This window comes from Dama dama, chromosome 27 (assembly GCF_033118175.1).
Source record: "Dama dama isolate Ldn47 chromosome 27, ASM3311817v1, whole genome shotgun sequence".
Taxonomy (NCBI): Eukaryota; Metazoa; Chordata; class Mammalia; order Artiodactyla; family Cervidae; genus Dama; species Dama dama.
Window position 1 is genome coordinate 55,995,716 of NC_083707.1, and position 25,963 is coordinate 56,021,678.

At 38.6% G+C, this 25,963-nt stretch overlaps 1 protein-coding gene across 1 annotated transcript in view; it reads left to right on the forward strand.

Annotated features, from left to right (window-relative positions):
* WDR7 (WD repeat domain 7) overlaps positions 1-25,963 on the forward strand; it is a 336,383-nt gene that overhangs the window by 129,005 nt on the left and 181,415 nt on the right. The window contains exon 19 of the mRNA XM_061131100.1: positions 23,019-23,132. Coding sequence (XP_060987083.1) covers positions 23,019-23,132 — 114 coding nt within the window. The remainder of the gene's footprint in view (positions 1-23,018; positions 23,133-25,963) is intronic.

A 25,963-nucleotide genomic window follows, 5' to 3' on the forward strand; every position in this document is an offset into this window, starting at 1 on the left:
ACAATCTTTTCCAAAGAGGGTGCTGTTGTAATTTTATGCAGTTATGGCTGGTGTAGTATTAATTTGCAAACTTATCATCTCAGATATTGATAAAAGGACGTGTAACACACCGTGTTTAGTATGTATTGATGTCATCGGAAAGAACAACCCTTTGTTCTTACTGAGACCCTGCCTCTTTAGCTTCCTCTTGTGTTAAGGTTACCAGGGTTAGGCTCGTCTTTGTCCCCCTTGGAAACAGAATAGGATTTCTTTGTTCAATGAAAGACACTCCTAGTAAATGTTTTGGGTTTGACTGTCAACAAGCCACACTCTAGTACCTATTTTTACCTGGAATTGCAGTCACTTTTCTGATGATTATAAAGTAGTGGTCATTCTGAGCACAAATGTGGATGGACCGTCAATATACAAAAAGGTAAGATGAAACCGTATGTTACAGAGGTACTGGAAAACTCTGTTGTAGCTAGAAAAATAATTTAGATATTAGTGCATTCTCTGGTAGGCAGATATTTTCAGGGTTTGCTGGTGGGGAGAGGGTGGGGAAGAGGATAGGGAGGGGTTTGGTAAATATGATTTAAATGAATCTCTCCACCCCTCCCCTTGCCCCTAAAAGGCCTTAACAAACACAGCGATCCTTCCTTCTGTTTTCTTTATGTCTCAGTTGTTTAGAATTCTCTAGGAGTCTTAGGAATGATTTCTAGATAACTGAAGGTTTCAAAATCGCTAGATGCTCAGATTCTAAAAAAAGAAAAAAATTAACTCCTTGTGATGAAATACTTTAAAATGTGTTTGGCTTAGTGAACATCTTCTCAGTAGCCAGGATTATTGTTTTGGCCCAGGTTATAAAGTGATCACCATGTGCTTGTTGAAGTGAGTGGACTTACCTGAACATGAGCACCCAGACTGCGATGCCTTTTGCATTTTGCATTCTATTTTTAAAAATATGTTTCTTTCTCCTCTTTTGATTGTCCAGTGATTGGTACCGGTTTTATTACTATTGGGCTATTTTATCTCACCCCTAGTAGCTTTACCATTTCCAGAGTTCTGAGGTGTACAGAATCCAGGCTACCAAACTTATTTCAGCTCAATTTAGAATAAGAGTAAGCTGGCTGAGCATAAGGTGTCTGTGATGAGACCCTCCCCAAGCTTTAGGGTAAGTACTTTGTTGGGCCCCGTTGGCTCCTCACTTTCTGCTTGCTTGACTGCTCTCACAGGTCTTCTGTGGCATTCTCCAGATACTGTCTTTTGGAGAAATATATTCTACCTAAAATTGGGGAAGGATAGGGAAAATCATTTGGTTGTTCATGAAGAAGTAATAATTCTAAAAAGACCCCTTTTGTAATTAATGTCTGTTTTGCAAATCAGCTGAAACTGAAGCATGAGATTTCCTTAGTTGGAAATGATTGCGCATTGTGATTAGAAAGGGAAGGCAGTCATTATGCCTGAGTGATGGACATGAAAAGTACTGTGTGTTCGGTGGGAACTCCTGTACTGTGAGGCAGAGGGGGTTTGTCTTAAGACAAGCTGTATTATGCACAGTGCCATGTGGTTGTAACGTGTCTATGTGCAGTGGTTTCATTGAGACCTGAGGGATTTGTTTCTCTTTCTTCTTCCAGAGTGCCAGAGCTGTTGAGCTTAATTTTAAGCACTTTAGACTGATCATGTATTTAACAGCATTAAACTGTTCTACTTATCTATATTTGGCTACTCACCAAAGAGAATAACAGAGAAATTTCTTCTTAATTGGTCACAGCTATACAGGATAATCCTTTCGTTTCTTATGACTCGAGTTCTTTGACTTAATTTTTAAATTTAAATATTAATATTTAATATTTTGGGTGATTTTCCTACATCATTTGAACACATTTTGGAAATTGGAGTAGTAAAGTGGTAAATTAAAAATGAAAGCATTATTGGATCGACTGGTTATTTACACCTTACTGCTAAAGCAATAAGCAATAAACAGAAAACTCTGTTAGCAAGTAAGGCTGGGGTTAGGCATGCCGCAGGATGAAGCTTGGTCAGGTCCTCTGTATAAGAGGCTCTAACAGTGTAGCCAGCAGTCTGGTTTCAGGTTGTCAGTGGGAGCCTGCTGACAGTTTTCCAACTTGTAAAACAAAACAGGGAGTGGAACAGAGGGAAATTCAATGATTTGTTCCTTGGCGGACAGTGAGAAATTCGGGATTCCATCAAGCTTAGGGCTCCTTGCCTCCTTCCTTCCCAAGCATTCCGGACAGGGAACCCTGGTTATCCACTGGCTCCTGTGGAAAAGCTTCAGGAGTGGAAAGGATTTGAAATAATTTTAGCTATTTTCTCATGTCCGCTCCTTTTCCTCTTTGAGCAGTCTCCTGTTCTTCCTCCCTTCAGTACAATTCTGCTGGAGTTTTAGTCAGTGGCGAGGCCCTTAGGAGGTACGGCTGGCTTTCTTTGAGGAGTTTGTACACTTCCTACCTGCTTTAAGAAGTTGAAGGTACTTAAGGCTTAAGAAAAACTCAGCCAACCAGTGACAGACTGTTGTACAAAAGCGGTGTTGAAATGGAAATGCCTGCTATACTTTTAGCGGAGGTTCTGGTGGCCTTTGCTGAAATAAATGACCTAATCTTAGTTGCTGTGAAGAGTATGATATTGATTTGTGCCATTAGTCTCTTGCTGATTTGCTGAAGAACAAAATTGTGTAATGCTAATGGAAATAAAGTACTTTACAAAACACTGCACACGAATCCTGGAGCACGTCTTTGTAATAGAACAAGTGTCTAGTAAGTTTTTGAGTATGAATTTTCTTTATTCTAGTACAGATTATTTCAGTACCGATACTTAGAGTTCTGCTTAACTTGCTTTTACAGGGCAAACAGCTAAGTTGGTGATCTTGTGATGTTTTAAATCTTAAGATATTGAATATGCATGAACAAATCCAGCCTGGATGGGATGTGAGATGTTTACACTTTTACAACATATTTCTAATTTTATTATCACTTTATATTATGTATAATTATGTATCACTCGATATTATGTATAATTACATTGTTTTTAGTATTTTAGTTCAAAGCCTTGCTATGATCTGTATGAGACAGAATAGATATTATAGTTTGGAAGGAGAACAGTGAAGTTATTATAAGAAAATCATATGAACCTATTTTACCTGTAATATTTATATTGTAATGGCCAATGGTCGATTTTGTTCTAGTGTTGTTTGTACATTCTGGGATTAAAATGATCAAATTATGCTAAAATATTTTTTGCCTAATTAATTCTCCTTCCTGTTCTCTGCTTTTTTGGGGGAAGAATGGTATTTTATTTTTCTTAGTAATATTGTCCCAATGATTTAGTACATCTGCTGTCTTTTTATTAAGCAGATTTTGATATAATAAGTATATTAAATGTGCTTTAATATTTATAAATGGTTTCACTGTGCATGACATTTGCAGATTTGGTTAATATTTTAGCACCTCTAGAACACAAACATAAAGAAAAAAATTTGTTTTATTGGTTTGAGCACCCGAATTGACCCCAGCAAGATTGAGATTGATCTGGTTTCTTCCAGCCTGTTAAATGCCACTCCAGTCATCTGTAACAGTACTTAGTATTTTTGTTAATTTTTCTATACATATTTTCTGTTTGTTCTATGAAACTTACCCATCACTTGAAGAGATTTTCCTTGCTTGATTTAGAGATGAAAGCAACCACCTATTTTATTGCTTTTTGTTTTAAAAAATTATTTCTGCAGTTCTGGTCAGTGCTATAACCATTCTTATCAAAGGACCTTGCATTTTACTAGGAAAGGATGATGAGACAGACGTACATTTGAAATGTATACGTGGACTAAAGAGCACTCAGCTTTGGGGAGGAAAATGTAAGAGGAAGGATGGGTCTAACTGAATATTCCCACTGATTTTTTAAGAAATGTATTTAAACTACATCCCTCTGATAATTAAACATCATTAAACAAGTTCTGGCATACTTTGTGGATACAGAGACAGAAATTGCAGCCTGTTTTTGAGATATTTTTCCGTCTCAGGCATGATGTAAAGAAGGCTTTTTCTTTACTCTTTAATGGATGGCTAGCAGGTCTTACTCAGATCTCGTTTTGTTGTTTCATTTTGTTTTGATTTTTGCTTGCTTTTTTTTTCTCCTAAAGCAAGGGTGAGTCTTCAAAGCAAAGAATACCGAAGTCAGAGGAGCTAAAGTAGGAGTTAATCTCTGAAGCTGGGAGATGGGTGGAGGAGTAGGCATTTATAGTCTTAATCTAAAGTGTCAGGGTGCTTTTCTTAAAGTACTTACATAAGGTTAAAAGTGACTACACAGTCTGGGGTGTAACCTATTTTAAAGTATGATTGGGGTTCTGAGACCATCCCAAGTTCTCCCATATAGAATTTGGATGGGCACTTGGAACCAGAAGCCTTTCCTGTCCCATTTCATCACCGTCCACTTCTCTGAAGAAGAGATTCAAGCAGATTATTCTCAAAAGGCAGAGGGAGAGGCAGTTGGGGTGAGTTTCAGAAGGTAATTCTCCTGGACATTATTCCCTTCTCCACTAAGAATCTGTATCCATTCCTGTGTGCTTTCCCAATCAGATGACACTAATTAGGACAAAAAATACTGTTGTTGTTTTTTTCCCCAAAGGATTTTTCTAATGAATGAGTAACGAATCTCCTGAACCCACTTGTCGGTTGGGAAGGCCAGTGGAAAGAGGGGCGTCGGAAGGTCTGGCAGCTCCTCCTGCTTCAGCACGCATTAGCCATGACCCCAGAGAGACACCACGAAGCTTCTGCACTCATTTATGTCACGGTTTCTCTTTACGTAAAAGAAGAGGAATGAACAAATCTGCTTTCTAAAAAATATTTATATGTTAATAGTTTTATTTATCTCTTCATTTGTGGCTGCCCTGGGTTTTTGTTGCCGCGCGGGCTTTTCTCTACCTGTGGAGAGCGAGGGCTTCTCTCTGCTGCGGTGCACGGGCCCCTCACTGCAGCGGCTTCTCTTGTTGCGGAGCACAGGCTCTGGGCGGGCGGCCTTCAGCACTTGCAGCATGGGGCTCATCAGTTGCAGTTCCCGGGCTTTACAGCACAGGCTTAGTATTTGTGGAGCACAGGCTTAGTTGCTCCTCGACATGTGAGATCTTCTGGACCAGGGATCAAACCCATGTCTCCTGCATTGGCGGGTGGATTCTTTACCACTGAACCACCAGGGAAGCCCGCAGGTCTGTGCTTTTTAAACCTTTTTGGTAGGTTTAAAGTTTAAAGTTTCACACAAACTCATGTGTGAAATGTTAACCAGAGTCCCAAAATATAAAACATTAAAAAAATCAAATAGTTTCTTTATGCAGTTTCAATCTGTGTGTGTGTGTGTGTGTGGAAAATTATTTTGTGTGCACTGAAGCTCTCATGCTCTTTTGTCTTATGAGATTCACAGTCAGAAATCAGTTAACTGTTCTCTACTGCCCTTTCTCAAACCAGTGGTTCCCTCCTCAGTTCAGTTCAGTCGCTCAGTCGTGTCCGACTCTTTGCAACCCCGTGGACTGCAGCGCGCCAGGCCTCCCTGTCCATCACAAACTCCCAGAGTTTACTCAAACTCATGCCCATCGAGTTGGTGATGCCATCCAACCATCTCATCCTCTGTCGTCCCCTTCTCCTCCTGCCCTCAGTCTTTCCCAGCATCAGGGTCTTTTCCAGTGAGTCAGCTCTTCGCATCAGGTGGCCAAAGTATTGGAGTTTCAGCTTCAACATCAGTCCTTCCAATGATTATTCAAGACTGATTTCCTTTAGGATGGACTGGTTGGATCTCCTTGCAGTCCAAGGGACTCTCAAGAGTCCCTCCTCTCTCCCACTCCCCACACACAGTGATACAGGGCAGAATGACAGACTTTCCCTCGACAAACAGAAATTCCAAAATTTTGTTATCATACTTAAAAATTTTTAGTTTCTATATAACTCTTATGGTTCTGAATGGCAGTCTGTGAAATATTATCTACCTCTCCAGCAAATAACTGGTCTTAATAGAGCTTCATAGTAGATAGAGTGCTGCAGAGTATGTGCTTTAAACATATTGTCTGAAATGCTCCTCGTTTTTTTTAAATCCGTTGTGCAGTGTTCCGTTGTGTGGGTGGACAATGTTTTATTCAACCGGTTTCCTAGCAATGGACATTTGGGTTGTTTCCAGTGTTTGATATCATGGACAGGGCTGCAGTAAATAGACTTGTGCAGATGTCTTTTCATTTTTTGATAGTGTATCTTGGATACATTCCAGGACGTGAGATTGCTGAGTCCAAGGATAAATGTATGCTTACTCTTTTGTTAGATATTGCCAAGTTCTTTGCCATAGAGGTTGTACCATTTTGCATTCTCAACAGTGATTGTGTTTGATGGCTGGTTTCTCTCTATCATTTCCAAAATAGTATTTTGTCATGGTTTTGGGTTGTTTTGACTCCAATGAGAGAATGAAATGTCCTTGTCTTATTTTGTATTTTTATTATTAAGAATGACTTTAGCATCTTTTCATATAAGTGAGTGTCTTGTATTTCTTTTAAAGTACTGGTTCATATCTCTGGTTCGCTTTTATATGAGATTGTTTGATTAAACCTTTATGGTATATGGTTCAAGTATTTCCTGGTTTGTTATTTTTTCTTTTTACCGTTTTCTTATGGTGTTTTTTTCCCCTCATAACCCAGTTTATCGACCCTTTCTCATATTGTTCCCGGATTTTGTGTCAAAATTATGGGAGTTTTCCTTGCTACTGGAATCCCCCATATCATTTCCAGATTTTCCTATACAAGTTAATTGAAAGTGGTCCTGTGTAATAGGAGGGTTAGTCGCTCAGTGGTGTCCAATTCTTTGTGACCCCATGGACTGCAGCCCCCGAGGGGTTTCACTGGGAGAATATCTGTCTTTTCCATCTCCACTTAAAGATTTGTTTATTACCCCACCATCTCACGCTCCCTTCTCCCTGTTCAGGTGGTCTCATAACTCTGGGGAGTAAGTTTAGTTATGCTTCGTGTAAAAATGAAGTACCGTTGAATCACACATATGTATCTACTGATTATGTATGTCCATTCAAGACTATTGATTTTAAAGTCATCCTTTTTACAAAAACTCAGCTAGTTTAAAAAGATTTCTACATTGGTACTATGGTGGGGTTTTACTTGAAATATGTTAATTTTTCTAAAATTGCAGTTTCTACCAAAAATACTTACTAGTGTCTTGCTTCTAAAAATGAGATACAATTATAACTTACTCTTTCCCTCCCTCATTCAGCAGCTGTTTATTTAGGGCTGAACATAACTGTGGGCTTCCTGGGTGGCTCAGTGGTAAAAAAGCCTGCCAGTGCAGGAGATGTGAGTTTGATCCCTGGGTCGGGAAGATCCCCTGGAGAAGGAAATGGCAGCCCACTCCAGTATTCTTGCCTGGGAAATGCCATGGACAGAGGAGCCTGGTAGGCTGCAGTCCACGGGGTCTCGAAACAGTCAGACATGGCTTAGTGACTACACAACAATGACAGACACAGCTGTGGGCCCTGGGGTGTATGATGATGCTTGAAATAGTCGTGGTCCCTGTCTTCATGGAGCTTATTGTCTCTGTTAGGAAGGCGGGTGATCAAATGAGCATGAAAACAATGTGGTAAGAGCTGTTACAGACAGAGTTTAGAACTGTGGAAGTGCCCATTGGAGCCCAGGGCAATGACGTGTCAACAGCTGGAAGATAATCGCAGTAAGTGGCAGTGACAGGGGCTTAGTGTCAAAGACATGTGTTCAGAAGGTGATATTAAAGCCTTTTTAAAGGCTGGAGCAATTCGAATTCTATAAGTTCATTTAAATTTTATATCAATTTAGATTTCTCTTTATGCATTTTAAGTAAATAAGGATAAATGGAACAGAATAACAGTGTCTTAATTAAATTTAATTGAGACCACTTATTTGTGGTCTTTATGTCAGGTATTTTGGTTCTACTTCCTTATTCAAGCTGGAATCAAGATTGCCGGGAGAGGTAACAATAACCTCAGATATGCCGATGACACCACCCTTATGGCAGAAAGTGAAGAAGAACTAAAGAGCCTCTTGATAAAAGTAAAAGAGGAGAGTGAAAAAGTTGGCTTAAAGCTCAACATTCAGAAAACTAAGATCATGGCATCCGGTCCCATCACTTGATGGCAAATAGATGGGAAACAATGGAAACAGTGATAGACTTTATTTTTCTGGGCTCCAAAATCACTGCAGATGGTGACTGCAGCCATGAAATTAAAAGATGCTTGCTCTTTGGAAGAGAAGTTATGACCAACCTAGATAGCATATTAAAAAGCAGAGACATTACTTTGCCAACAAAGGTCCATCTAGTCAAGGCTATGGTTTTTCCAGTAGTCATGTATGGATATGAAAGTTGGACTATAAAGAAAGCTGAGTGCCAAAGAATTGATGCTTTTGAATTGTGGTGTAAGACTCTTGAGAGTCCCTTGGACTGCAAGGAGATCCAACCAGTCCATCCTAAAGGAGATCAGTCCTGGGTGTTCATTGGAAGGACTGATGCTGAAGCTGAAACTCCAATACTTTGGCCACCTGATGTGAAGAGCTGACTGATTGGAAAAGACCCTAATGCTGGGAGGGACTGGGGGCAGGAGGAGAAGGGGACGACAGAGGGTGAGATGGTTGGATGGCATCACTAACTCAATGGACTTGAGTTTGAGCAAGCTTCTGGAGTTGGTGATGGACAGGGAGGCCTGGTGTGCTGAAGTCCATGTGGTCACAGAGAGTCAGACACGACTGAGTGACTGAACTGAACTCCTTATTCATCAGAACTGTGATTTTTGAATACTCATTGCAGATACTCAAAAAATTATTACAATATTTCTGGCACTATTTTAGGTGCTCTGGAAGTTATAAAAGAGTTTAAAACACACAATTATTTATAATACAGTTTTTGTATATATGTTTTATATAACATTTAATAAAACACTTCTTTGAAAAGTACTTGGTACATACCATACATTTTTTATTTTTATACATTCTATTTAGCTTTTGCCACTGTTATTATCATAAGTAAGTAGCATTTGAAAAGAATATGTGAGCTATCCTGGTAATGTGGCTATATACCTATTTATGTTGAAAGAATTGAACATATACTAAAGATGTGCTGTGAAACACTGCAGGGGAAGTTAGTGGTGGGGGAACAAGGGTTGCAAAATTAGATATCCCAGATTCTTGTGACGCCGTGTCGATTGGGATCATTCATTCAGCCTCCTTAAAGCACAGTTCTTTATTGTTGGCATTCTCTGCAAGAGTAGCTGATGTACTTTTGTTAATTTTCTCATCTTTCTTTATTATAGTTTATTTTCAGCAATTCTGTAATTCCTTTCCTGGTTCTTCTCCACCGCTAGCAACACTTGCTGCCAGAATAAGGGGGAAAAATGAGACTTCTAATCTAAGAGTGGCTGCTTAATTCAAAAACATATTTAAATTTTTGTTTTTGGTGGGATTCATTAAAAAATGGAAGTTTATAGTCTCCACACATCGTAGTATCTTTGCTATCTTCACATTCATCTGACTCATTTTTCATTCTTTTTATAACTTTGTTTGCAAGTTATTTCTTTAAAAGCTCTGCCAGAGGCAATGATTGTTGCTGTCTCAGTTAATTCAACTTTCTGTCCTCCTCTAAATCACTGGCTAGATATGAATAGTCTTCGAAATGAATTGTGAGATTTAATCAGTGTAATGTAGTAGAATAACAATGTACTTCTGTAGAGGCATTATGCTCATTACGGTGCATGGATGTTTATGTCTTCAGCATTTGATGCCATTTTGTCACATGTCCAGGCTAAAGGAAACATGTTTCATGTACCTGCTTACTTAGTTTTCTTTGAGTTTTAGCATTTTACTTCTTTATAGTCCTTGAATGGATATGTAATTGCGGATTAGTATGTCATGATAATGAAGTAACAGTGTTCATAAAAATAAATAAATATATGTGTTCAATAAAAATAAATACAAGTAGTAAGTTCTGCACTTTGATTTCCTTGGGGCTAAAAGTCCAGGACCTTATTTTTTGTCCCCAAATGACCCAGCATCGAGCTCTTAGCAGGCACTTAGCTGAGGAATAGACCTTTTATAATGCCGATTTGTTGCTTGAATTATCTCAGTATTGACCATAGGGAGCTCTTTTAAGTTGATCCCAGTGTTATTTTAATATGATCCCACTGGTTTATTTAAGCACCATCTTATTGTCTGTCGTAGAACATGCTCCTCACTCATCTCTTTTTTTCCCTGCCCAAGTCTTAGAATCGGTCATTTCTCCAGGCAGCCTGGCTGCCTTAAATGGAGGGATGACTAACTAAGACCTGGGTACCAGTTCTGTTTGTTGCTACTGGGATTTCACTGCTTCTCCTTCCTCGTTTTGGATAGAAGTAGGAAGTACATGTGTATACTCACTCTTGTATACCCACATATCTATGATTATTGTTTCTGTATCTGCCTATTTCTCTCTATATTATTAAAGTGCATATGGGTTGATACTGACATATCCTTTTTAATCCACTACGACAGGATTCAGCCTAGTCTTCCTCTTTGCATATTTGTAATTTCTTTCTCTGAGTGTGAGAAATCTGATTCTTCTTATCTGTGATAGATCTGCTTGTTTTTTCCAACCTTAGGAGACATGAAAAAGTAGTTTAAAAGTTGCTGACCCATCCTTCTGTGGAAAAACCCATTTACCAACCAGAACGCAGTGTTTGCGCACGGCTCTTTCTGCCCTTAGCTTTACAGCGAGCAGGGCTGAGGCCCGCTCTGCACAGCTGCGTAGTGTCAGCTCCTGTTGTTCTTCACACCCTTCGGTGTTGTTATGCCTACACTCACAGTGTCGCACTTACAGTGTGACAGTCTGCAGTTTATTCCGGGTCCCCTGGCATTCTGGTACATTTGTAATGATCATTTTTTAAATTTACAAGCAACAGAGTTTACTTTTTGGGTATGTAGGTTTTTTGAGTTTTAACTGATGAATAGGTTCAGATATCTGCTATCACAGTACCATAAGAATATTTCAACCACCTTGAAAATTTCCTTTTTAGTTCCTTGGTAATCAATCCCACCCCCACCAATCCTTGGCAACCACCAGTTTTCTTTCTATCCTTGCAGTTTTTGCCTTTACCAAAATTCTGTATAAATAGGAATTATACAACATGTAGCATTTTGGGTTTGGTGTCTTTCACTCAGCAAAGTATATTTAAAGTTCATCCAAACTACTGCATGACTCAATATTTCACTTCTTTTTATTGCTAAGTAGTGTTCCATTATATGGCTGTGCCAAAATTCTTTTATCTTCTCACCTGTTTACAGATATGGGTTGTTTCCAAGTTTGAGTGATTATGAATAAGCTGCATAACTATTCATGTTTAGGATTTCGTATAGACATAAGATTTCAGTTCACTTGGGTGAACATCTAGGATTGGAATTGCTAGATCATTTGATAAATGTGAATGTCATATAAAAGAAAACTATTTTCCAAAGTAACTGCAGCATTTTACATTCTTGTTAGCAGTAAGTTGTAGTAATATTTACTGCTGCTCTGTATCACTGCCAGCACAATATAGTTAGGTTTTTTTTTTTTAATTAATTTTTTTTTTTTATTTTAGGTATCCTAAGACGTATGTAGTGATATCTCATTGTGATTTTAATTTGTACTTCCCTCATGACTAGTGAGTGGGTTTTCTTGGTGACTCAGATGGTAAAGGATCCACCTGCAATGCAGGAGACCTGGGTTCGATCCCTGGATTGGGAAGATCCCTTGGAGAAGGAATGGCTACCCACTCCAGTATTCTCGCCTGGAGAATTCCATGGACAGAGGAGCCTGGTGGGCTACAGTCCCAAAGAATTGGACATGGCTGAGCAACTAAGCATGTCATGTCAATGACTAGCGACATTGAACATGTTTTCACATGATTGCTTGCAATCCATAAATCCTCTTTAGTGAGATGCATGTTTGAGTCTTTTGCCCATTTTTTTTTTTCCTTTTAGATTGATTGTTTTCTTATTGTTGGGTCTTAAGGGTTCCTTATATATACACACATCCTTTAACAGATGTGTAATCTTTTCAAATATTTTTCTCCAATCTTTAAATTTGTCTTTCATTTTCTGAACATCATTTACAGAAGTTTTAAATTTTGATAAAGCCCAATTATCTGTCATTTATTTCATGACTCATGCTTTTAGTCCTCTAGACACTCATTGGCAAACCTAAGGTCTTGCAGATATTTTCTTTGAGAAGTGTTACAGCTTCCCATTCATGTGATGACTTGGCCTTTCCATTTGTTTCTGTTTGTAAGTAGCATTCTTGCTTGCTTCATTCCTTTTAACATATAGCATGTCTTCTAGGTCATTAACTTACTATCCATACTTATATACCTCATGAGTTTTGCCTCTCTTCTCACAAACTCTTGTTTATTTATCATCTATACTTAACACTTCTTATGGCTTTCATCCATCCAAATGTTTTTCTTGTTATCTATATAGAACTTAACATTCTCAAATAATGAAGTCAGAGCACATTATAATATTTATCTAAGTTAATTACTGTGAGCAATTATTAGAATATCACAAATGCTTTTAGTGTGATCTTTTTTTTTTCTTTTGCCAGGGCCCGTGTGATCTTATAATGTATTACTGCCAATTAAATGTGTCATCTACTAGAATAATCTTAAAACAAGAGCCCCATGTATTTCAAATCAGTTATTCATTGTGCGTTAAGAGATTAAGAAGTCAAAAGCTTTCCTCTGTGTGTGTGTGTGTGTGTGTATGATTGACAGTAATAGAACTAATCATAAGATAAGTTGGTTCTTTGAAATGTAAATATTTATTCTGTTTCTGGCTTCAAGTGGCTTCTGTGTATAAACAGAGATCCTACGGTGTCTGCAGATATTGTTCTAAAAAGAGGAAGGCAGTGCTTAATAAATGTTATAAAAAAGGCAGATGAATTCATCCAGTAGAAAAAAAGTTGAGTGTTGGATACTGAAGGTAATAAAGCACTTCTAGAGAAGGAAATAATTTAATAAAGTAAGCCAAAATTAGTAACAATAAAAGCAATGATAATGATGCTAATGATGCTATTTACTGAGCACGTGTTACATCTCAGGTGCTGTGCTAAGGCTATACCACTTGCATCCAATATTGAATTGAACAGATAATGTACCCCTCTCTCATGTCTTGTTTTCACTGAGTTGCATACCAGGATACACGGCAGCTTGGCTGAATTACCAGAGGCTGTCGCTTTTCATTGGTTGCCATTTTGGGACTGTCTGCAAGTATAGATCAAACTCTCTGCCATCATAATTGTCTTCAGACAGCTCCTTCTGCCCTTCACAAACTGACCATCTATGCTGATGATGAGAAAGAGAAGTTGAAGGGTTACACTTACTTACCCTAAAACCTCACGTCTTAAAGTTCTTGCTGACTGTTGTTGCATGGCCACCAATCCCAGCAGTCTTGTGATTGTATTTACCACCTGTGGCCCTGTTCTCCCCAAGTGCCATGCTGGAGCCTTAAAGAACAAAAACATGTTCCTCTCCTGTTTTGTGTTTTCTGTTAGCCCCCTGCTTCTCATTGTCTTTAGGACTCTGATCAGAACTGTTCTTTTAACCTCTTTTTTGCCTCTTCATTTGGAGAAGGAAATGGCAACCCACTCCAGTGTTCCTGCCCGGAGAATCCCTGTGGACAGAGGAGCCTGGCAGACTACAGTCCATGGGGTCGCAGAGAGTCAGACACGACTGAGTGATTATTACTCACTCACTTGCCTCTCTACACACCTGTTCTTCTGCTACCCACTTCTGTAGATACATCAGGGTCATTTAGCATATTGTCCTGTTGACCTGGAATATTTTTTTCCCACTTCTTGTCATTCCATATAAATTCTCACGCATGCTCTAAGATGCAGCTCATCTGTTTCCTTTCTGTGAGGCTCTCTTTGACATAGGCTCTCTTCTTCACCCCATCCCAAGCAGACTTTAATTGATTTTTTCTTTCAGAAAATGCTCACTGTATTTTCACTTGCAAATTTGTATTTTCCACACAGCTCTAAGTTTCTCTGAAGTCCTTGCATCTTCTCCTTTTCATTTTTAGCCCCTTTACCTAGCGTAGCATGCTGCAGTCCATGGGGTCGCAGAGTCGGACACGCCTTAGTGACTGAACACCCGCACTACCACCAGCTAGCGTAACCATCATTCCAGAAAAGGCAGAAGACCCTCCCTCCTTGTCCTTCCCTGTGTTCAGTCCTCCTCCCGCCATAAAAATAACTCTTGATTGTTTCCCCATTTATGCTGTCTTTATTTTCTAAAGTTAAGAGATCAGTGGTTTTCAAACATTTGAAACAAAGTGGTATCCTTTCTTCGAAGCAACACTTGAACGCAATGTGCTCATGCCCACAGCCTCGCAGGTAAAAGGTAGAGTCTGGGAGCTCGGAGGCCTCCGCTTTCCTCCTGGCAGTTCTAGGGAGCTCGCCGGACTCCAAGTAGTAAGGTTTGCTACCTTAGAAAGGTTTGCCCTGGCCTTATTGCTATATCTGCTTCTGAGTCCTTCCAGATCATTCTTCACCTTGCTCCAGGAGAGAGCACTGAGTTCATTCATTCATTCATTCATTTTGGCGATGCCGGGTCTTCCTTGCTGTGCTGGCTCTCCCTTGTTGTGGCAGGCAGGAGCTGATCTCTAGCTGCGGTGGCTGCTCATTGTGGAGCACAGGCTCTAGGGTGGACTCAGCAGTGGCGGCTCTCGGGCTCTAGGGCGGGCTCAATAGTCGTGGTACTCGGGCTTAGTTGTTCTGCGGCATGTGGGATCTTCCCGGATCCGGGATCGAACCCGTGTCTCCAACACTGGTAGATGCATTCTTTATCGTTGAGCCACCAGAGCAGCCCTGGGAGAGATCTTTCTAAAACACAAATCAAATTACGTCTCGTGCTTATATCTCGTTCACGAGCCTCCATGGCCTCACCTCACAGGGGAGCTTCTTAGAAGCGAAGGGCGTGTCTTTCACCTTTGTGTCCCTAGCACCTGATACAGCTAGTTCCTGGCAGGGGTTTGGTATGCAGCGGCCTGGGTGCTCTGTGACCGTTGAAGTTAATGAGAGAACTTGGCATGGTTACCCATCTTCTTCACCCTCGTGGCTTTGCTTCTTGCTCAGACGGGCAGTGCCAGCCTCTTTCTTCTGAGACCTCTCCAATCTGCCCACATCTTCACTCGCTGTGTCACAGAGATCTTTAGCTTTAACAGCCTTTATCAGTTTGCCTTTGCTTAATTTCTAAGGCAATTTGTTACGAGTATAAAGAACAGCATGCTTAGTGCACTATGTTTATTGCACCTCTTTTGTTACTGATGGTGTAACTTCTGCCTGGGTAACCCTAGCAACGGCAAAAAACAGCCAAAGTCATAAATGGCTTCAAAGGTACTTTCTGATCCAGGAGGATGTATTTTGCCCAGTTCTGAGGTGAATAATTTGGGTTAGGGGTCGTTATTTTAACTTTATGTTTTAGTACAGTTTTGTGTTGAGAGAGATTTGCCTTTGTTTCTCAACATGTTACAGGCTGAAAAATAAATGTTCATTTTATTGTGTGCTTTGAAACCAAAATTGGTGTTGAGTCAGCTCATAGCCTGTAAATCAAACAGAAATCTTTGAAAAAGTGCATGCAATGAATTAAAAGTATTTGGTGTAATTTTTACCAGGGATCATTTTTAGGTTTTTGTTGGGAAAGAGGAATAATAAAGCTTTATCCACTTAGGTTAATATTCTGGGGATACAGTATCCTTCCTAATTGTGTTTTCTGTTCCTTGTGTATATTTCAATAAATGTCTCTGTTGCTTTCAGAATTGTTTATAATCACATTTCATGTCAGACAGTTTTCTAAAAAGAAGGTAACTTGGGAAAAAATGTATGTCATTTCATTAAAAATAACTATCAAAACCTGTGTTACCAAATGATTATTGCATTCTTATTCAGACTTGAAGCCATTTTCTTTATTTTTAACTACTTTTCTCTAATTGCTTTGTGGCCTTTAATAAACTAACTTGTTTATTAAATTAAACTAACTAAATTGAAATGATCTCTGTTTAGAATTAGGGGTGAATATCTCTACCGTTTCTTATGGGAAGTCTTTTGTCTGAGACGTCTGTACTGCCATATTTTGTATTTTTGGTGCTACTGGGGAAGGAAAAGTGGACGCTGCGTCTTTAATGGAAGCGAAAGGTTATCTCTCTCCGGCCTTTGTGTGTCTGTGCTGATGCGGATGTAGGCGGCCAGACAGGCAGTGTGTGCGGAGAGACCAGGGAGCCGGCTGTGGATCGATAGACGTGGTGTGAAGTGAATTAATGCGAGGCAGGCCGTCTGTCTGTCATAAGGATCGTGGGGAATGCAGAGCCGTGTGGTCACTCACTGCGGAGGTCTGCTTCCAATAAATTCAAGCCTGCTGCCTGAAAATAAACTCGAGATGCGCACCTCCTCCCTCCCTGACTGTGAGATTTTACTTTATTCAAAGTAAAGCTACGCGTCAGATTCCTGCCTCGTGTGCTTTAATTGGAGCACTGGGAAACCGCAGTTGGGAAAGGCTGATGAGACAAAAAAATACCTGCTATTCTTTTGGATCCATTTTTCAATCTCAGTGGAAATCTGTATTACAATGGGAAACAGAAATACAGTGTTAATATTTGTAAACATTATGGTATATATTTTTCTTTCTGAGTCCACGAATATTGTGTCTCACTTTCATCTAATCTTCAATAGAAAAATAATATTATAATGAACTTAAATGGTTTTATATTGCAATATTGGTCACAGCGCTGTGCTTTAAATTTTATTCTATTAAAATTTACTATTTAATCTTTGTTCATTTAATCACATGACACTGAAGTCTTCAGAGTTCACCTCATTAGTCATTACTCGGATATTAAGCAATAGGAAGAAATGTTTATAAAGGTACTTTATAAGCTTTTGAAAGATAATACTGTCCCTGACTTTGCAGGTGAGTAGAGGCGAGTGCAGTTTCATTTCATTGATTTTGAAAACTGTGTTTCCACATTTACATTGAAAATGTTTTTCTAAAGTGATTACAAATACTGCATACAAACGAGAAAGTTGTCTGTATACATCTCTCAGGAGTAGTGGTCCGAGTACTTTTGTCTAGGCAGTGTGACGATCTCACAGTCTTCCCTGTTCTCTGTTTTTTATTTCTGCTGTTGCCACAGCCCAGCCTCCTGCCTTCCTCTGCTGTGTCCAAACTTACACCACTTTTCTGCTCCATCCCATATTTTCCTTCTGATTCACAGTGCAAAACCCATTTATAGATGCCTATTGTCCAGCATAATGTACATTCATTTTTTTAATTTTGTGAGTCTGGATTTGGTTTTTTAAATGCCTCACATTTTCCCACTAATGTTTTGTCTTTTTTTTATTGTATCTCTTTATTATATCTTTTTCACCAAAGCACGCTTACTATTATTTTATAGTATATTTAAATAGCATAATTTGTGTCATGGGATTGAAGGTATTGAGTTCTATTCTCAATGTATTTATTGAATCTTTATGAGATGTTCTTTACTGCCAGATATTTTGAAGAGATTCAGAAAGTGAATGTCTTAGATTTTATGGCATAGTTTGACAAATAAGATCACCTACAGCAAGTACATAAAAAAATGGCAATGTACCGCCATATAATTAATTGACAGTACTTATAATATTGCATAATATAAATATACAAGAAGCTGAAGCTTCGATGTAGTTATCCTAGTATTTCTCAGGAATATTTCCATCATCTTACTGATAGTGGATAGTGATGAAATGAGTTTTATGTTTCAAAAAGTTTAGCTTTTTAATACCAGGAAGAAAGGAATACATTTTTTTTCTGGTCTTTGTGCTTCATTGAAAATAGCATTGTATTCTGATACAACCTCAATTCTGTTTAGTGACAGTGATGTAGTACCTTCTATTGTACCTTTTTTTTAAAGTTAGGTTTATTGAGGTATAATTTATATATGGTAAAGTTCGCTCTTTTTAGTGTACAGTTCTGTGAATTTTAGGCAAATGTGGGTAGTCATATTTCCACTCTCACAATTAAGATATTCGTTATTTTCATTATTGTAAATATCTGCTTAGACCATTTTATAGTCAGTCCTCCCACCATAGCCCTAGCCTCTGGCAATCACTGATTTGATTTCTGCCCTATAATTTTGCCTTATGAAGAATGTCTCCAATTATCATAAGATAGTAATGTAAAAAAGTGTCACTAAATACTGTGGAGATTACAAATACCTATGTTTTGGGAATTTTTAAAAATATTATTATTCCCCCCTCCCTTTTTTTGTAGGTAATGATTACCATGCTTAAAAAGGTTCAGTAATGGGTTTTGCTCATCTTTTACCATAACTTTATGGTCCAAAAGTTCAAAAGGAGAAAATTCTATCATTTCCCTAAAACAAACTCATTAAAATTGTTTTAAATCATCTGTGCTGTTTGTATTTGAGAGCTGATTGTAGTAATTTGGTCTTTGCATTATCAGTGTCTCTTGTATCTTCCAACAACAGTTTGGACTCTGGGGTATTTTGTTATCATTCCATTACCCCCATTTGACTGAAGTTTAGATATTTAGCTGATCCTTAAAAAAATGAAATATGTAGAATTTTGAATTATCCAAATCAATCTTTTTTTTTTTTTCTTAATTGATTGGTAACAAAATAACCCAGAAAATTTGACTGTAAGAAATAACAGAATGAGTTACAAGCATGGTCAAAATGAGGAATATAGTTTAATTTTTTAAATTAAAAAAGTGGAGCATTAGCCTTCCTGACACGAGAAAACCATCCATGGTGGAGTTTGTTCTTTTATTGCATAAATGTTCTGTGTGGTTCTTTTCTCCCTGTTTTCCTCATGGCAGAGACCGTACCAAAAGAGTCCACAGAAAGGGCGGTGGCGTTCTTCATTGATCTGGGATAGTAGAAAAGCACACTTTTTAAAACACGTCTTTGAGATATAATTCACATGCCATCGAATTCACACTTACAACTGTACCATCCAGTGTTTTTCTTTTTAAAGTATTCACAGAATTGTGCAACCATCACTGTAATCAATTTCAGAACATCTTCATCACAGAAAAAGAAACCAAAGACTCATTAGTTTAACTCCTCATTTGCCCCCATCCTCCCAGCCCTTTGTAGGTGTTGTTTAGCTGCTCAGTCATGTCTAACTCTTTGCAACCCCATGGACTGTAGCCCGCCAGGCTCCTCTGCCCATGGGATTTCTCAGGCAGGAATACTGGAGTGGGTTGCCATTTCCTTCTCTAGGGCATCTTCCCAACCCAGGGATTGAACTTGCGTCTCTTATGTCCCTTGCATTGGCCGGGGGATTCTTTACCACTGAACCACCACAGAAGCTCTCTCCCAGTCCTAAGCAACCACAAATGTACTTTTTGCCTCTCTAGATTTGCTTTCTCTAGTTGTGGTGAGCAGGGGCTGTTCTCTAGTGGTGGGGCACAGGTTTCTCCCTGCAGTGGCTTCTCTTGTCGTGGAGCATGGGTTCTAGGTGTGGGGGCTTCAGGAGTTGTAGTGCATGGGCGTGGTTGCTCTTCAGCATGTAGGATCTTCCCAGACCAGGGATCGAACCCGTGTCCCCCACATTGGCAGGCAGATTCTTAACCACTGGACCACTAGGGAAATTCCAGACATTTTTAATTTTAATAAAGTTCACTTTACCGGTTTTCCTTTTATGAATTGTGCTTGTGGTGTCAAGTCTGGCCTCGGTATCAAGGGTTTTCTCTCTCTTTTTTTTTTTTTCCTAAGATTTTTATGGTCCTATATTCTACATATAAGTCCATGATTCATTGTGAGTTAATTTTTTTTTTCCATTTTTTTTTCTCCTTTATTTTTGTTTAAAATTTATTTATTTATTTATTTTTTCAGTGGGTTTTGTCATCCATTGACATGAATCAGCAATAGATTTACACGTATTCCCCATCCCGATCCCCCCTCCCACCTCCCTCTCCACCCAATTCCTCTGGGTCTTCCCAGTGCACCAGGCCCGAGCACTTGTCTCATGCATCCCACCTGGGCTGGTGACCTGTTTCACCATAGATAATATACATGCTGTTCTTTCACAACATCCCACCCTCACCTTCTCCCACAGAGTTCAAAAGTCTGTTCTGTACATCTGTGTGTCTTTTTCTGTTTTGCATAAAGGGTTGTCGTTACCATCTTTCTAAATTCCATATATATATGTTAGTATGCTGTAATGTTCTTTATCTTTCTGGCTCATTGTGAGTTAATTTTTATAAAAGGTGTGAGTGTTAGGTTGGGGTTCATATTTTTGTCTCTGGTTATCCAGTTATAGCAGTCCATTTCATTGATTTGCTTTGCACCTCTGTCAAATATCATTGGGCATATCTGTGTGTGTCTTCTGGTTTTCTATTCTATTCCATGAACCTAAAACCATGCAGTTTTAACAACTTGGTAAGGCTTGAAATGGGGCAGATTTTTTCCTACCTTATTTTTTTTCAATTTTTAAAAACTATTCTAGTTCCTTTGTTTTTCTAAATAATTTTAGAAGAATTTTGTCTATATATACCAATAAATCATGCTGGGATTTTGATAGAAGTTAACACTAAACCTATACATGGAGAATTTCACATCTTTCCTATATAGACTCTTTCAACTTATGAACATGGTCTGTCTCTCCATTCATTTATTTAGGCCTCTTTGATGTTTCATCAGTGTTTTGTAGATATCAGCATGCAATTCCTGTATATATTTTTTCAATTGGCATCTAAGTATTTCAGTCTTTTTGAGTCATTATTAATAGAATTTTTTAAAAATTAGGTGTCCACATGTTCATTGCTAGTGTATAGAATATGATCTTTAAAATATTTTTTTTAATTTTATTTATTGCCTGGACATCTCATTGCAGTGGCTTCTCTTGTTGTGGAGCACGGACTGTATGGCGTGCAGGCATCAGTGGCCGTGGCATGGGCTTAGGTGCTCCGTGGCGTGTGGGATCTTCCCAGATCGGGGATCAGGTCTCTGTTTCCTGTGTTGGTGGGTGGACTCTTTACTACCGAGCCCCCAGGGAAGCCCTTTTTCTGGTATTCTGCAGCCTTGCTGTACACAGTTTGTTTGTTTTGTGGACTCCTTTAAATTTCCACATAGACAGTTGTTTTTATCTTGAATGGGATCACTTCATTCCAAACTATGCATGTTTTATTTTCTTACTGTGTTGCACTGTCTAGAATTTCTAATGCTCTGTCAAATAAGAGCAACAATGTGGACATCTTTGCTTCATTCTTGATCATAGGAGGAAAGCATTCAGTCTTTCACCATTAAATATAATGTTAGATTTGTAATACGTGCTCTTTATTAAGTTGAACGAGTTGCCCTCTCTTCCTCTATTTCTGTTTTTCTGAGAGTTTTTAAAATCATGATGTCAAATTTTATCTAATTATTGACATGATCATATGATTGTTTCTTCTTTCTTCTTAAAATTTTGGATAGCACTGAGTTTTTGAATATAGAACCAGGCTTGCTTACCAACTGAATAAATCTCACTTGCTCATGGTATATAACTCTTTTTATATGTTGTTGAATTCTACTTGATTACATTTTGTTAAGGATTTTTGAGTCTAGATTCATGAGAGTTACTGATCCGTAGTTTTATTTTCATTTATATGTTGACCCTTGAACAACCTTGGTTTGAACTGAGCGGATCCACTTATATGTGGTTATTTCTCACTAGTGAGTACTACAGTATTACATGAGCCAACCCACATTGTCAGTTGAATATCCACAGATAAGGAGGAACCACAGATACATGGAGAACTTCACAGTGATTGTACTCAATATCATGTGATTCTGTGAACATGTATCCCTCTTTTGTTGTCACAGCAATGCGCTGCTTCCAGATAGTGGGGGACATCTGTGTTTTATCTCAAATGGGAAAATAGGTGAGTAAGGAGAAGACATTTGTAGGCAGGTCTTCCCAGTTCTCAGGTGTTTTGGAGAAGGGAAGTTTGGTGCCCTCCTCTGGTTCTCTGCTCTCAGCTAGCTTCTTTCAGCTCAGTAATTGTCGGGCCGTGTATCTGATTCTTCCATGGGTGCTCAGTCGCTCCAGTCGTGTCCAGCTCTGTGCGACCACAGAGACTGTAGCCTGCCGGACGCCCCTGTCCGTGGAATGCTCCAGGCAAGAGTACTGGAGTGGGTTGCCATTTCCTCCTCTAGGGGATCTTCCCAATACAAGGATCGAACCTGCATATCTTTTGTATCCTGCATCCTGCATCGACAGGCAGGTTCTTTACCATTAGTGCCGCCTGTTATACCCTTGGGGCAATGCATTTAAGGTCTCTTTCAAAGACCCAGAACCCAAATCCTTCTTTTGTCATCATCTCTCTTCCCATCCCTCAAATTACAAGCAAACTAATATTAAAGAGAAGCAAACTTTTAAAATAGTCTTTCACTTTCTAGGTTTTCTCATTTTTTTTAAGGCATGAGTGAAGTCGCTCAGTTGTGTCTGATTCTCTATGACCCCATGGACTATAGATATAGCCCACCAGGCTGCACCAGCCATGGGATTCTCCAGGCAAGAATACTGGAGTGGGTTGCCATGTCCTTCTCCAGGGGATCTTCCCGACCCAGGGATTGAACCCAGGTCTCCTGCATTGCGGGTAGACGCTTTACCCTCTGAGCCACCAGGGAAGCCCAGGCATAACTGTGTCTAAATCTACTAAAAATAACTAGTAAACATGTTGAAAGGAAGCAAGTGAAACTATACAACTTCATTTTTTTGTTCCCAGATCTTGGTTAAAAGTAATATGGTTTGCATCTATGTATGTATGTACATATAAAGCTGTAAAGAGCACACATGAATATTTGGTTCATTACTTTCTGCCTCTTCCTAATTTGGGTGAATATATTGTATTTTTTTTTTTTTAACATACTGCATGTTCATCCAGTAAGTAAATTAAACCGCTTTAAGAGCTTTGGTCCACTTCTCTTTTAGTTTTTACAAACTAGCTCTTGTTCTTCTCCTTTGTTTTAGCGGGAGTCTCAGCAGAAGCCCTTCAGACTCTCACCACTGCTCCTGATGCCTCTGGCCCAGAGGCCAAAGTCCAAGAGGAGGAGCATGACCTTGTGGATGATGACATCACCACTGGTAAGAGGAGACATCTTCAGTGTCATCTGGATGAACTTTGTCCCGTGTCGGAAAATGCTTCTAGGTCATTTATAGCAGGACTAAGCACATGGGTGGAAACTTGCGTTGATGGCATGCATAGTCTTTTGAGACCCTTTAGTGCCCTTTCTGATCTTAAAGTGGAAAGAAGCAGAACTGTTTATTTGGTCCAGGTTTGCTCATTGTTGCCATAAGAATGAACCCACTAGCTGTGTGTTCGATCTCCCAGGGACCTTCTAATTTAGAGGCTGGGATCATTACTAAAGTCTTGGAACATGTAGAGGAGTACGCCTCTTGTGTTGTGATAGGTTTGCAGTTACAGTAGTGTTGTTCAGTCACCAGCTCGTGTCCGACTCTTTGAGACCCCATGGACTGCAGCACGCCCTAGGGTAGACTGAAAATATTGAAGTTGTAATCATGATACATGCAACATAGGCTACCTGAGGAAACTTATAGATACTTTTTCTACCTGTACGATAGAAATGAATGCTTTTTTAAAAGTTACGTACGTTGTTTGGGTATTGAGTATTCTTCTGTGTATTATTTATCACATAATCAGACGTGGTAAAATTTAGGAAAGCCACACACTGCACTATGTTCAACCTATCTTTTTATAGACTTAGAGCAGTGTCGATTACTGAATATGCAAATGCATTCAGCTCAATTTCTTTCAGTGCACAAAGGATAAAAACAACCTAGTATACTATTTGTATTGGTATTAAGAATGATACGCTCTTGTTTTTGGTGTGGATGGTTAAAAAATAAAATCTGACCAAATAAATCTATAACTATTGTGAAGCAAGAAATATTAGCTTAATCAATAATTTGAAAAGGAGCATGCTTGCAAAGTGTCAGTAAAATTTTCAACAGTCATTAAAGGAAGGGGGGTAAGAAAAACTAAAGGGAAGTTGGTTTTTTTTTCCCCCTCATTTTTTCCTCTTAAAGCTGTGTGTGGCAGGTTCTTTACTGTTGTCACCTGAATGCTTTTAAATTTCTTTCACTGGGAAGAAGTTGAGGGAGCCTACTGTTCTCTCTAGAAAATGTTCAGAGCCTGTATTTAAAAACCTATGGACTGTGCCACTGCTGTAGTTGACTTTCAAGGAATATCTCGTTTTTAGCAAAAAATGTAATGATGGTGGTGGTGGCTCTTGCTTTTTAATGTATTGGTTCATTGATTTAAAAAATTTATCGTCCATCTTAAATATACGTGTAAAGTATTTCTCAAACTTACAGATTTGCTAAAAGTCATTTATACTGTAAGTTACAGGGTTTGTTTCAGTAGCTACTAGAAGACATCATTTCATTTGCAAATTTTTTATTTTTTTCTCTCTTTTTTTTTTGAACTTTGTATTTTGTGTTGAAGTGTAGCTGATTAACAATCTTGTGATAGCTATCTCAGGTGAACAGAGAAGGTACTCAGCCTTTCCTGTATATGTATCCATTCTCCCCTAAACTCCCCTCCCATCTAGGCAATTTGTAGATTTAAAAAAATGAGTTCTTGCTGTATTCTGTTTCCCCTGCTTTTAAAAAAATAATGTTATAGATATGTTTTGTTATTACCTCAAATTTTAAAGGTTTTCTTGTCTGCAAAAAGTCATGGTTTAAATAATAGAAGTTGCCTTTGCAGTAGTAGAATATCTCATTTTCCATTCCGGAAGAAAAGCTGAATTTTTAAGCACTCAAATAAGTATTATTAAATCAGTACATTGAAATTATGAATTATGCTCTGCCAAAGTCATGAGTCAGAATGAGGGCACGTGACTCTGTGTTTATTTTACTGTTAAAAAAAATCAGAAAGTTTAAAAATGAAAATCTAGTTTGGAGAGTCAATTAATGCTACATAAACTATATTTTAATCTGTAAGAAGTTCAATTAAATGCATGTGATGCATGGCTTTATCAGTTGATTTACTCATTTCCTGCCATGAGTACTAGAGGCAAGAATGCTCAGGATCCAAAGAATTTAAATAACTGAAAAAGGCTTCCTTAACATGTTGTCAGAGCAACCAGCACGCTGCAGCCTGTGGATCGTTCAAGTTACCTTTAGATTGTGTGACTTGATTAAGATGTGGTATAGATTTTTGTGAGGGTTTAGAAGAAAACCATATTTCTTTTTATTGACTAGAATCCTATATAAATTGCATTATGAAAAATATGGTAGGTGCATTTGAGAGAAACCAGTTTCAAGCAGAATAATCTTATTTTAGGATAACCAGCATTGTAGAGCACAAGAGGTACTGCAAAAGGGAAAACTGACCAATTCAGCTATTCATCCTGAAAAACCTGATTTTTCCCCTGATTATTTTTCCCCCTGATTATTTAAAAGGAATTGCTCTCGTAATGTCACCTCATAAAATAGAAATTATATCATGACAGATATATTTGCCTATATTTTGAATGAATTCTTATTTGACTGCTGTAGCTAGGCTAATCTGCATAGCTGTATTAATTTTATTTTTGTGGTAATCTGGGGCTGAATTCTCCAATTAACTGAATTCAACAGCTAACGAAGATAACAATTCAAATATGCAGTATAATTTAGTGCTTTTGCTATAGGCAGAATTTCATAGCTGAAATTTTTCTTCTGGGTGAGAGCGAATGAGGTATGAATATTGTCTTGCGACCCTTGATCTGAGCTTGGCAGTCTTTGTTAGTGTTTGCTGTATAAAAGTAAAGAAGCATGGATAAAGCTGTGTAAGTGTTGGCTATGATCAATTGGAACTAATTAAATTTATTTGAAATGAAGAGTCTTAACTGGAAGAGAACAGCTGGAAAAACTGGGAAGAAAAAATTGAGCCTTGATTGAGACAATTT